General features: G+C 39.0%; 3 protein-coding genes across 3 annotated transcripts in view; all 3 read left to right on the plus strand.

Moving 5' to 3' along the window:
• The first annotated feature begins 2,759 nt into the window (after positions 1-2,759).
• LOC108950128 (melanopsin-B-like) lies at positions 2,760-6,470 on the plus strand. The gene is made up of 7 exons (XM_018814950.2): positions 2,760-2,885; positions 3,491-3,702; positions 4,180-4,349; positions 4,730-4,853; positions 5,426-5,607; positions 5,928-6,063; positions 6,131-6,470. Exons 1-7 carry the CDS (start codon positions 2,805-2,807, stop codon positions 6,216-6,218), a joined length of 993 nt encoding a protein of 330 aa, XP_018670495.1. The 5' UTR covers positions 2,760-2,804; the 3' UTR covers positions 6,219-6,470.
• A 768-nt stretch (positions 6,471-7,238) lies between these two features.
• Positions 7,239-9,156, plus strand: LOC100184905 (TRAF3-interacting protein 1). Its single transcript, XM_002128133.5, has one exon. It carries the CDS (start codon positions 7,325-7,327, stop codon positions 8,975-8,977), a length of 1,653 nt encoding a protein of 550 aa, XP_002128169.1. The 5' UTR covers positions 7,239-7,324; the 3' UTR covers positions 8,978-9,156.
• An 11-nt stretch (positions 9,157-9,167) lies between these two features.
• LOC100187292 (alcohol dehydrogenase-like) overlaps positions 9,168-13,711 on the plus strand; it is a 6,214-nt gene continuing 1,670 nt past the window's right edge. The window contains exons 1-5 of the mRNA XM_009862624.3: positions 9,168-9,758; positions 10,117-10,279; positions 11,471-11,618; positions 12,349-12,509; positions 13,237-13,346. Coding sequence (XP_009860926.1) covers positions 9,663-9,758; positions 10,117-10,279; positions 11,471-11,618; positions 12,349-12,509; positions 13,237-13,346 — 678 coding nt within the window. The 5' untranslated portion in view covers positions 9,168-9,662. The remainder of the gene's footprint in view (positions 9,759-10,116; positions 10,280-11,470; positions 11,619-12,348; positions 12,510-13,236; positions 13,347-13,711) is intronic.

A 13,711-nucleotide genomic window follows, 5' to 3' on the forward strand; every position in this document is an offset into this window, starting at 1 on the left:
GAAACAGTCTAACGAAAAAATTAGTACACGATGTTTAAACACAATCGATTTGGCATCGAACAGATTTCGTAGGCCTAATCGCAAAAAAAAGGTCTGATACATTCACACAAAAAGGTGTAAATCAAAACACATAATCGTTCAAGTATCGCGGTAAGCGTTGTTGACGCCCGTAGCGCGATGTACCGCGGTCGTACGGTGATTCGGGCGCGGTTGGTTGGGGTAGTTCGTCGTCAAAGCTGGTCGACCCCTCGAGTGACGCCTCTACCTCATCACTGTTCGCCGTTGGTCTCAACCAATTCGCCGGCATGAACTCTGCATGATAAGGGCGTAGGTGATCCACATGAACCACTCTGGTGTGGTGCTGTTCGGATCGCTGTATTTCGTATAAGTTTTCCGACAGTTTTCGGGTGACTAGGAATGGTCCCATCCAACCTTTTCCCAGTTTCTTCTTCCCCATTGGGGGATAATAGTACCACACCCAATCGTCCTGATTGAACGAAATGGGCAGAGCCGTATACGGTCGTAGTTTCGGTTCTGTCGCTGCGCCGATCGCCGGAGATTCATACGAACGGAAGTGAAGCAGGACAGCATCTTATCGCGGAGGTTTTCTCATGTCATGCTTAGAGGCACGATAGGCCATCAGTAAATAAGGCAAATGGATATCCCAATCATTGTGATTTTCGTTCACAAAGGACGACAACATCTGCAGCAATGTCCGGTTGAACCTCTCCACCAACCCGGAGGATTGTGGATGATAAGGCGAATTTCTTGTCTTTTTGACTTCGAGCAAGCGGCACATCTCCTGAAACAAATGAGATTAGAAGTCACGACCCTGATCAGAATGAATTAACTTAGGCATTCCAAAACGACAGAATAGCTGAGTCACCAACGTATCAGCTGTTGTACACGCCCGCTGGTCCGGGAGTGCAAAGCATTCCGTCCACTTGGTGAAGTAGTCGCACACCACTAAAATATAGGCGTTCCCGTTTTCTGTTGCTGGCAGAGGACCTAAAAAATCAATTCCCACTCTTTCCATGGGGTAAATGGGTGGGTTTCCGTTTGGCACATGTCGTGCACCACCTGCACCAATCCCGAATATTGGTTCGCATCCCAGGCCAATAAAACCGCCTTTGAATTTGGTCGCCACCTCACTTAAGTGTTGGTCCAGCGTGGAGACAAGCGTGTTGTAGTTCCATCGTTCTTCAGCGGTGAGCGTGTTTTGGATTTCGACCGCGTCTCCAGTAAGGTGCGCGGCAAGATGCATTCCTTTGTCCGACTCCGACCACCGGTTTACTTTCGCAATGTTTTCAAAATGCATTTTGTATTGTGCCCAACTACTTCGTCCATTAAAATCTCCGGGTGGTACTTCCGGCCTAAGTGGCGTAGGTTCAGCTCTCACTGTCGGTTCTTCGAAGCCTTCGATCCGGTATTCTAAAACCTCTACCCCAGAAACCAGACCTTTAATTTTCTCAGTTCGCCCCGTAGTTCAAGGTTTTCCTTTAACAACCCTCTGGTTAAAGCCTCCAACTTGTCTAATCGCGACGTTTCCATTGTTAGACTGTCTTTCTTTTGGTCCTGGCAGGATCGCCAAATGTAGCAGTTTTATATTTACGTGCGTTCGCTACGATATCATAAGTAATCTGACCACCGTTTAACATGCAAACCCACAGTCACGTGGTTAGAGGTCATAGTCACGGTTTACAACACACAACACAACCAAATGGCGTGACGATTACTGGAGCGTATGTAATGACGTAATAATGAAAGGCCACAATAGGAATACACGCAAATAACACGAAATAATACAGTACGCTTTGAAAATCAAGTTTAAACATTATTTTCCTTCCCCATCGCTATAATGTCGTATCCTACAAATGTACAGTAGGGTGGGGGAAGATAGGACACTTTTAGCTCTATTTTCTCGTCCCATTTAGTAGTAAACGAAGAACATTCAATAAATTGAAAATCTATATCCTCACGACTCCCATAAACCGTTGTAAAATGTTAAAAACACGATCAGGTACTCAGATATTATGTGCTAAAGATGTCCTATCTTCCCCACCCCACTATATATAAACTTGTAATAACAGAAAATTGACAATAAATATTAATAAAGTTTACATTTTGCTACAAATTGGGTATTGCTACACTGACACTAGTATACGCCACTGACAAAAATATTGGAAAAGATGTGACACTATAAATTGAAATATTTTTATATTAACAGTATTCTGCAACTTGTAGTTGACTTTCCGATTTTAACCGACTGTGCTAGTTTCTTTGCCAGCATGTAAACTTTATATAGGCCTATTTATAACTTTAAAACGATATTTTTGTTATGTTTCTATCTTAAATTATAGTTATATTGACCCTGCCTATTTTCCTCATGCTTATAACTCTGTTAATTTACAAAACTAAAACTACTTTAATGACACTAAATCCAACTGTAAGTATTCAAGTTTTTTTATGAATCTGTTGGTCAGCCAAAACACACATACAACCTTTACAACGCCTACGAAAGCGTTACTTTGAAAGAGTCAGCATATAAAATTTTGTAAATTGCGAGAAAAATTTAAATATTGCGTTTTGGGAAGATGATTGACACTTAACGTTGCAATTGTACAAAACAAGATCATGAAATGTTATATCGAAAATAATTCACACACAGTAGGACAACTGATACCAATACAGCTTTCGTTCATACTTTTTGTTCGCATGGTAAGGTTATATAACAGTGCATTTTATGAAATATGAAAAAATGTTTTCCAGATGTATATAACGCAGAAGAGGCCTTCGTACCACTTATGGTCACCATTCTCATCATTGGAGCGGCTGTAGGAACAGTTGGAAACTTTCTTATTATTTATTCTGTCACCACTAATCCAGTAAGTAAAGCATAACTTTGCTTTGTATTTAAACGATTGCCAAACTATACTTAGGTACAATACGGTGGGGAAGTTTGGATACTTCACACACGTATATTGTACTATGGGGGCAGACGGGGCACCATTATCCTGATCGTGTTTTAGACAGTTAACAATGCTCTTATTTTGAGTCGTGGGGATATACGACTATAAAATTCTTTAAATATTTGTTTTTTTATTGAATAAATGTGACGATTAAAAAGAATAAAAATTTGTACAATTTTACCCCAATCTATACTATATATTCTCACACAGTCCAAAAAAAATCTTTGATATATAATAAAACACATGTTTGTTTCCGGGCTTATTTAAAACACATATGAGACTATATATAGTAGGCTGGGGAAAGATGGGACATCTTTTCATTCCATTTTCTCGTTCCATTTACTATAGTAAACAAAAAACATTCAACGAATTATAAAACGATATCCTCACGAATCCCATAGACCAATGTCAATTGATTAAAACACGATCAGGATGCTTGGATATTATATGTGCTAAAGGTGTCCCATCTCCCCCCACCCGACTATATATTAAAACACTTCCATTGTCCTTTTATTTTAAAGGAATTACGAAAACTTTCCGGAAACCTTTTTATTTGTAACTTGGCGGTTGCTGACCTCATCGTGACGTCAGTTCTACTTCCAGTCACGGCCGGAAATATGTTGAATGGAAACGAAAGTGTGTTGGGTCGTCAGGCGTGTATGGTGGTGGGGTTCCTAGTGCCCACAAGTTGCAATGCTTCAATGCAAAACTTGATGATGATTAGTGTACAGAGGTACGGAAGAAGTAGCACTATAGAAGTAAAGCATGTAGTCCGGTGCCGTGGCATAGTGGTTAGTGCGCCTGCCTGTAACTAACAGGTAATGGGTTCAATTCACCAAATAATGGGTTAAGTATAGACTTGGGTGTCAACGCGACGTTTTTTATTAAGTTTTATTGTATATTCTTTAATTATTTGGCGTCGTAACGATGTCGTTTTACCGTAACACCCGTATTTCATAGTATCGGGTCGGGGAAAATGGAACACATTTAGCAAATAAGAAACGTACAAAGAATTATAAAAACATATCCTCGCGACTAGCTCCCACAATCCGTTGTTAATTGTTAAAGCACTATCAAGATATTTAGATAGTATGTGATAAAGGTGTCCCATCTTACCCCGCAATAATATATTACACTGTTCTTCGTTGCTAGCTGTAGCTGACCAAACAAGAAAGTTGTTTATTAAATCAATAACATCGCATTTTTACAGATTAATGATAACATCTAGCACACAAAATCAGACGCCGTTGTTTCAAAAGAAATCAACAGTAATGTTGCTTGTTGCATTCGTGTGGGTGTGGTCTGTCATGCTCAATATGCCACTGTTGCTAACGGTGAAGGATACTAACGAAAATCTACTCATATACGACAAGGGAGCAGGTAAACAAGAGATTTTAAGAACCAATATTGTGTACCACAATAATTGACCTGATAATTGAATTACCTTCACTGTCAGCAGTGATTTCGTTGCCAGCCGTTAAGGTATATAGTAGGGTGGGGAAAATGGGATACCCTTTCAGACTATTTTCTCGTCCCGTTTTGTACGGATTAAAGAGCATTCAAAGAAACACAAAACTGTGTTCTCACGACTTCCATAGATTGTTCTTAACTGTTTAAAACACGATCAGGATATTCGGATATTGTGTGCTAAAGGTGACCTGTCCCCCTAATCTACTATATATTTAATGATAGTTTTTTTTTAAATATATGCCATTCTTTGGGTTTTAATTTATGAAAGTAAAATACAAAATGTATTTCAGGAATGTGTGCATGGGACGATGTCAATGTCCCGAGATACCCCGTCGCTTTGGTTGTTTTGGCTTACTTTGTGCCTGTCATCGTCTCATCGTTCTGTTACTACATTTTGTTTACAAGAGTAAAACGGTAATAGTTAAGGTTTTTATAAAATGCGGTCGCACAGAATAGTAATCTTTATTTTTAAAGCGACCAATATTATTTAGTGGTATTTCCGTCTATTACTAATAATTAATTTTTTTATGAATCAAAGAATTTTAGATTGCATCTTACCCCGCCTGTTTTCTTATTGTTAACATTAGCCTACACCTGGCGTGCAAATTGCTAAATGAATTCTGTGTGTTTTAACATATTTCTTCGAGGGGTTCTCAATTAATAAAGATGTGAAAATTGAGCTTAAATAATACTGCAATTCGTGGTATCACTCTGATCGAAGCCTTTATCATATATTTCAAGTTTGAAAATATTGGACATTATATGTGCTTGAGGGTTAAGTCTTATAATAAGTTTTCCTAAATTTTAAATATCTGAGATTACTGGTTGAACGTGCAACATGCACTGCGATAAAGTTTGCTGCTGATTTGCTGTGACTTAGATATCATATATATTACGTGGCTGAAAATTGCAGTTCTTCTACTAATAATCTAATATTTGTGGAAAACTAAATATTTATAAATAATTAATTGAGTTTACTTTCCCAGCAAAGGCAACAAGATGTCGATTCGTTCGCAATCTGTGTCTGCTCAGTTGCAAAGACGAGAACATCGGCTGCTGAAAACCATACTTATCGTCCTGATTGTATTCTTAATGTCATGGACACCTTATTGTTTCGCTGTAATCATGAATAACTTCGGGGTTTGGAACAACTTGCGAGATCCAGCAGGTGACTACCCTTGTCTAATTCGCATTGGGATATTAATTTAAAATATAGTAGGGAAGGGAAAGGACACCTTTAGCCAATAATATCCAAATATCCTGATCATTTTCTAAACAATTAACAACGGTCAATGAAAGTTTTGAGGATATGGCTTTCTTTAAACGATCTTTGTTTAACACCAAAAGAGACGAGATAATAAAACGAAAAGATGTCCCATTAACGTTTTTCCACCATGCCCTATATGTCTCTGTAAGCTATAACTTTTGGGATTTTTAGTGTACTCGTATAATCAAAATTACGTAAATTTGAAAGATATTTACTTCTAGTTAAGCGTCCTCTTGCCTGGTTGGGTATGTTTAATTCAACATTCAACAGCTTCATATACGGTTGGAGGAACGCGAGTTTTAGACAAGGTTATGCCTTGTGCGGCTTGCGACTGCTTGATGGAATAACATCGAACAGGTATACTACCCATATCAATTAACTGTATGTACGGTTCATATTTAAAATGAAAGGTATAACGTTTCAGATATCGACTTACGAGCAATTACACTCAGAGGAAGAAAGCCAAGTATCGCAGACCAACTCAAACCGAGACCACCATAACCACCCATTGAGAAACATTGGAACGTTGAATTCAAAACTAAAAACTTTTCATTTGCGTGTATATGGCAACTGTAAAATATAATAGCATTTGTGTGTGTTTCACAGAAATAAAAAAGAGTAGAACGCGCAACTGCCCAAAACCGTGATATATTCTTTTTCTACTCACGTGACCGCCAACTCCGTCCGCGTTTTACTTGGTTTCCATGGTAAAGGATAGGCGCATAAAAAGATAGTAAAGGAGATACGCATTTTATATTTTATATTTCTGTGATTTGTTTATCCTGTACTCTAGAATTCTAGATACTTCGATTGCCTGCTTGTTAAAACTGTAACGTAAATTCAGATTAAACTTGCGTTCAGTTTATCGAAACATAAGAATAAATGGTTTGTTCTTTCACTGCTTCGCAACAAAAACAATTTCAAACTTATATGTATTACTGCAGAAAATACGACTACACTAAATCAGTGTTTAAATGTTTTAAGAGAACTAAATAAATTTGTAGCAAAAATGATTTGCCTGCGACGATATCTCATCGGATCTAACGGCGAGTAAATACAATTTCTATGGTTACAAAGTACGCTAACATTCCAATAATTTTAAAACTTTGGAAAAGTTTACGGTCTTGGTTAAGCCACAAATTAGTAAATAAGTAAAGGTATTTCATACTGAAAGTACCGTTTGTCAATAAATTTAATGTGCGTGTAATAAATAGCGGTAGATAACATAGAACTGAATGTGGTAGATTTGATGTTAATATCCACTATCCAGTAGTATAAGTGAAAAACTAATAAACTTAAACTATACGTAGTACTGTATTGCTATTAGCCTATAGAATACATATTGGTGCTAGTGAAGAATCTTCCGGTACATAGCAGAATAGGCTGGTGGAAGTGTTAGTGGTTAGGTGTTAATGATTAGGGGGTTAGTGGTTAGCAAATAAGGTGGGGGGGAGACTCTTCATTAGCACCGTTAACGGGTTAGTGGTTATAGAGGTTACGGGCTAGAAGTTTCTTCACTAGCACCCATATTGTAAACACATATTTTATTCTATTGTAATTTTATTTCGTTAATGTGCATGGATAAAATAGGAATTTGTTAATATCAATTTACATCAATATGGATCCAAAAATAATTAAGAAAACGAAAGACACTATGGGTACAATTATTAAGAAGCCTCCACTGACGGACAAGCTTTTAAGCAAACCTCCATTTCGATTTCTGCATGATATTATAACAGAAGTCATTCGAACAAGTGGTTTCTTGAAGGGCCTATTTACAAGTGAAGAAATGGATTCAAAAAATGTCACAGCCAAAGAGGATAAATTGGCATTTCTGCAAAAAGTGATTGACTGTGTTGGTTTGGTGTCTGGTGACACACTTTCTGTGAGACCTAACAAAGTGATAGCTGGGCATGAACCAGAGAAAACTAATGAACTGCTACAGGTAATGGCAAAATGTATCATGAAAAACAAATCGTCAGCAGATGCAGTTCAACAGATGTTAACTGGGAAGTCTAGTAAATCGTCAAAACCAAAAGATAAACCACCTTCTGGTGTTAAACGTGGAGAAGTTGGAGAAAAACCAGAAAGAGAAGAAGGTGGAAGGGAAAGAAAGAAGAAAAGCTCAGACCATAATCGTGATAGAAGTCATGACAAGAGGCGATCGTCTGCTGACAAAGAGAGACGACGAGAGAGAGAACGCAGCTCGGATAATAGGCCCGAGCATCATGAAGAGGCAGAAGAAGAACAGGATCATGGAAGAAAGAGAAGAAAGAGCAAAAAGCATCAAAATGAGATTGAACCTCCTACTCCACAAATTGATTCCTCCAATGGCCGAGAAGAGAATGAAGATCAAAATGGAAACGAAGAGAATGTTGGATTAAGAGAAAATGCAGAAGGGGCTGAGAGTAATGCTCCAGTTGTACGAGCACCCCGTCCTGCTTCTGCTAAAGGTCAGAGAAGGAAACCTTATTCTGGTGGAAGATCAAAACCGGATGTTCAACAAGAAGAAAATGAAGAAGCACCGGTTGCTCCTCGGAAATTAGCGCGTCCACCCAGTGCAAGGCCGGCTGCACCTAGAGTAAGGCAACGACAAAATGCTGCCGACCAAGAAATAGATAGAATAGCAAGCGGTGGGCAGCAACGCTCAGCTCCTATTATCGTGGATCGGAATTTAGGAGCAACTCCATCAGATGATGATGATGAACAGTTCGTTGTGGAGGATGCTGATCCGATGCTGCAGGAGGAACCAACCGGACTTTCTAACACTGCGCAAATGGAAGAGGACGAGGAACATGGAGGACTTGTTCGGAAGATTTTGGAAACAAAGAAAGAGTTAGAGCAATCTGCTGCTGGGAGAAATAAGGTGGAAAAGCACACAGAAATCCAGCGTACAAATGTCACTACAGCACAACAACGTAAAGAGCGCGAGCTCGTAGCAAAGGAAATCGATCAACTTCGTAACTCCGTACAGACATTGTGTCAGAGTGCAACACCGCTGGCTAAAATTATTGATTACATTCAAGAAGATATGGATGCCATGCAGAATGAGCTTGTGTTCTGGCAGAAGGAGAATACGCAGCACGCTGTTCGGTTAAAAGATGAGGAGGAAATTACTTTAAGAGCTGTTGAACCTCTGAAACATGAATTGGAGGAACTAGAAAGCAGCATATCTACTTATCGTAATCAGATGGCTGCAACAAAAGCAAACATCATTCGAAACCAGGAGAAAATACATAAAATGGTGTCAGCAGTTGCTGCAAGGTCCTAAAAATTCTAATTGGTTGTGGTTACCAAGTTCAATGTTTTGTACGGCTTTTGAATACATGTTTGTTTGGTTTACTGTTTTGGTGACGCGCTGATGTCTGTACATTCCCCACGTTTATATTTTAAATAAAAATATATATTGTTTTTAAATATGCATACATAATACATAGTCTAATAATACTAGTCATTGTATTTTTCTCCTTGCTATCATTTTCCTTTATGTCACGGTGTTTCTTGAGAGTTGCAAATTCAAGGTAAACAGACATACAGTGCTCGACTGCTCCTGCAGCAAGCACGCCGGCAAACGACTGTGCGGCACACTTATACAGCGGATGTTTAAAGTCTGATTTCATTGTTTAAAAAAAAACAAATTAGCTCTATTAGTATAATAGTACTTCGGTCTGTTGGCTTAAAGATGAAATAACATTTGTACGCGGGCCAGTTATAAGTTTCCACTGCTTAATCTTTAAGATGTCGACCTAAACTTGCAGTTTAGTCTTGCAGAGTATTGCTGCGCAGTTCACATACGTGTTGTGAACTTTAATGGCATGCAGTGGGCAAATAAAGTGGTTTATGAGTGTAAACGCCCACCACCACCAACTCACAAGCGCGTTAATGATTGAACCAGCAGGCTGCTAAATTCGATTTTATACCGATAAAGCTACTTATAGGCGCGTACTGGCATAAACATGATGAAAAAAGCAGAAATAGTAGGATTAAACAAACCTTTACGTATCGTACAAGTCGATATTCCTGCAACTCCAAAGAAAGGAGCAATCGTAAAGGTAAGATTTTTGTTTACAAACACATAGGTTTTACTACTCCCTATGTGAATGAATGTAACTTACTTTATCCTCGCGTGGCCGGAAAACGACAGTCGTTATCACACGGGTTCATACACCTCGTGGCAGCTTACGAGTTACCACGTATGTTACTTTGTGGGTGATTATTTTTTAGGGGGGATTATTTTTTTATGTATGGCTGATAATTTGGACAACCCATTGGTGACCACTGGGTTGGAGCAATTGCCGTTAAGTGTCTTGCGCCCTATAGTATATTCCATAGAGGCATAAACAAAGTTATATTATGTTTTGTAATCATTCTTAAACCTACAATCGTATGTACCATCATTATATTACACAGGTAGCATACAGCGGTGTATGTCATTCAGACATACACCAATGGGATGACTGTATCGACCTTGGAAATACCAAAATTGGACTTTCGGACGCCATAGGATATAAACTACCAGTCGTTCCTGGACATGAAATCTCGGGAACAGTGTATTCTATCGGGGAAGAAGCAGGTATAGATTATGGATTGTTTGGCGTATTTTTAGCAGCATAAAAGGGCGACATAGAGTAGGGTGGGGGAAGATGGGACACCTTTAGCATAGAATATCCAAATATCCTGATCGTGTTTTAAACAATTAACAACGGTTTATGGAAGTCGTGGGGATACGGTTTTATATTTCTTTGAACGCTCTTTGTTTACTACCAAATGTGACGAGAAAACAGAATGATAATGTGTCCCAACTTCCCCCTCTCTACTATATTTACCACCAAATTTGGGAGACCGTAAAAGCTATATAAGGCCTACCATGTTTAGATTTAGGTTTTAAAACGTGCTAAATTGTTTAACGTTCAATTACTTCAACGAATTGTTTCAAATTTGTGCTAAACTTGAGTTGGCCTATATATAACTATCGAGCCGCGAATACGTGTGTAGGACTGTAGGATATCCGAATGACTCTAATTTCAATGTCAAGATTACACAGAGGACATTATCAGCATTGCAATATCGTGATTGAATTTTCTGCTGTGTCAAAGCACTTATAGTACAGTAGGGTGGGGGAAGATGGGACACCTTTTACCTTTATTTTCTCGCCCCGTTTAGTAGTAAACAAAGAACTTTCAAGAAATTATAAAACTATATGCCAATGACTCCTATTGGCCGTTAGTAATTGTTTAAACACGATCAGGATATTTAGATATTATGTGCTAAAGGTTCCATCTCCCCCACCCTACTATATCTTAGTATATATAATGATGAAACCCAAGCGTAAAGCAATCGTGTTACAATGTTACATCAAGATAAACTCGTGTCAGTCACGACGTATCGTTTCTGTACTTTTGTTTTTAAAGATAAGCAATTACGGCCCTAAAAGTCCATGCAGCGAGCGGCCAACCTAAAAGCCGTGACTGCGGGACCAGGTTCAGGTCCTATACATGGTTTCTTTTTTGAAAACGTCATGTACTTTGTTTGTCTGTTAATCGACTTTGTGCGGCAAAAACATAAAACATTCGCGCGGCGGAAATCTAGATCATGACTACAGAGCGAACGTAACCCGCGACGGCGAGCGGTATATCCTTATTCATAGGGCCCTTCCACAAATTGAAGGTGTTACGAGATTGAGGTTCTACAGCGGCAGACGATATGGGGCTTGAGAATATACATTAGCTGGTCCAATAACCCTTAAAAACGTTACATCTGATAGACGCGGCAGCTGGTCTAAAGGTTGGTGATCGAGTAGCTGTTTATCCTTGGATTGGCTGCAGCAAATGCGGTGTCTGCACTCACGGCAAATCAGAATGTTGCAAAGAACGACAGTTGACAATTATTGGTGTGGGTGCATCAAGCGGCGGGTAAGAAGTGCATAGCCTATATATAGATTGCATGTAAAAATCAGGGCTAATTTTTATATAGTATTATGGAAAATACATAAATTAATCCCTTTAACAAGCAATTGAATTTATTACAAATGGCTAAAATGTTTTAGAAGAAATTCAGCCATATATTTGGTGATTAGACCTACATAGTAGGTTAATTAAAGTGGCGTTTGTTTTCATTCTCCTTCATCGTGACATTTGGTACAGTGAAGAAGAAAAAATATTTACAGATGTATATAAATCACCTTAATTACACCCGCACGATTATTAAATAGTTCTGTTAATTGTTAAAAACACCCGAAAAGGCAAAATGGAATATAATGTGCTATCAGTATATCCATCTTACCCCACAGTAATATATTGAGTTTAATTGAATGCTTACTTTATCCTCGCGTGGCCGGAAAACGACAGTCACGGGTGTACTGTTTCACGCGCCAGCTTACGAGTTACCAAGTATCTTACTTTGTGAGTATTTATTTTGTATGTGGCTGATAATTTGCACAACTCATTAGTGATCACTGGGTTAGAGGAGGGGCCGTTAGGTGTCTTACCCAAGGACACATATGCCGACAATGGTAGCAACGGCGAGCCTTGAACGCATTACCTCTGCTGGGTTCGAGGCAGGCCCACTAACCAACTGTGCTATACGGCGCCGGATATATACGGTCGACATTTCTACAACTAAACTCATTCTTGTTAAACGCAGCCACTCTACGCATGTAGCAGTCACAGAGGTTCAGTTTGTTGTTAAACTTCCCGATTCTATACCACTGGACCTTGCTTGTATGTTGCCATGCTCGGGTCTTACAACTTACAACGCTGTAACAAGTGTGTTGGATACGGTGGAGAAGGCGACACTTTATCACGGTATTGCTCCAGAAGGCCTGTATTTAGATTTCTATGTATGAATAACCGTAACTTGCTTTATCCTCGCGTTGCGGGGCAACGTCAGCAGTAATTATAACACGAATTTTGTGTTTTATGCGCCTCATGCCCTTTTACGAGTTACCGCAACTATATAGTAGGGTGGGGGAAAACTTATAATATAGAGTAGGGGAAGATGGGACACCTTTTTATTTAATTTTCTCGTTCCATTCGGTAGTAACCAAAGAACATTAATGGAATTAAAAAAATGCATCTTCACGATTTTTTAAGACAGTTGTTAATTGTTTAAAACACGACCACGATACATGTACTTGGATATATATGTGTTAAAAGTGTCCCGTCTTTTCCCACCCTACTCTATAGAAATAGACAGCCCACAACGGACCACCATAGGTTAGAGCAATTGCCGTAAATTGTTTTGCTTAAAGAAACATATATATATATACGCTCATAATGATAGCAGCGACGGGCATTATAACAAATTACTTATATATGACGTAAAAAGTTACATTCAGACGCCTTAACCACTGTGCCAGCACGGCACAAGCATTCGAACTGCACATTTTTCTTTCCCCACGAACATGTTGTGTTGCTGAGGGTTTGGGGCTCGACGCTACCAGCTTTTCATTCATTTAAGTACTGCTATGCAGACAAAAGCAAAGTGTTTCTGTAATACAATTAAAATCGGTAATGTGTTGCTTGTCATTAGGAAAAGCATCTGTGCTGATCATCGGTGCTGGAGGTCTTGGTTTATGGAGTCTCAGACTTGCTCAAGCTCTCTTTCCCCCAACAACGGAAATCACTGTCGCAGATATTAGCGTAAATAGGCTACTTGTAGATTACTGTCATCGAACTATAATAATAGATAATTGCGCCATACCTTACTTTCTGCATAGTAGGTTAGGTGTAGGGTGTTTTCATTTTCCTTCATCGTCGTCCAATTTGGTAGAATGAATGTAACTTACTTTATCCTCGCGTGGCCGGAAAACGACAGTCGTTATCACACGGGTTTAACACCTCGTGCCAGCTTACGAGTTACCATGTATGTTACTTTGTGGGTGATTCTTTTTTTGGAAATTTTTTTCATTTTTTTTTATGTATGGCTGATAATTTGGACAACCCATTAGTGACCACTGGATTGGAGCAATTGTCGTTAATAAGTGTCTTGCCCAAGGACACATACG

The sequence above is a fragment of the Ciona intestinalis genome, unplaced genomic scaffold (genome assembly GCF_000224145.3).
Source record: "Ciona intestinalis unplaced genomic scaffold, KH HT000016.2, whole genome shotgun sequence".
Lineage (NCBI taxonomy): Eukaryota > Metazoa > Chordata > Ascidiacea > Phlebobranchia > Cionidae > Ciona > Ciona intestinalis.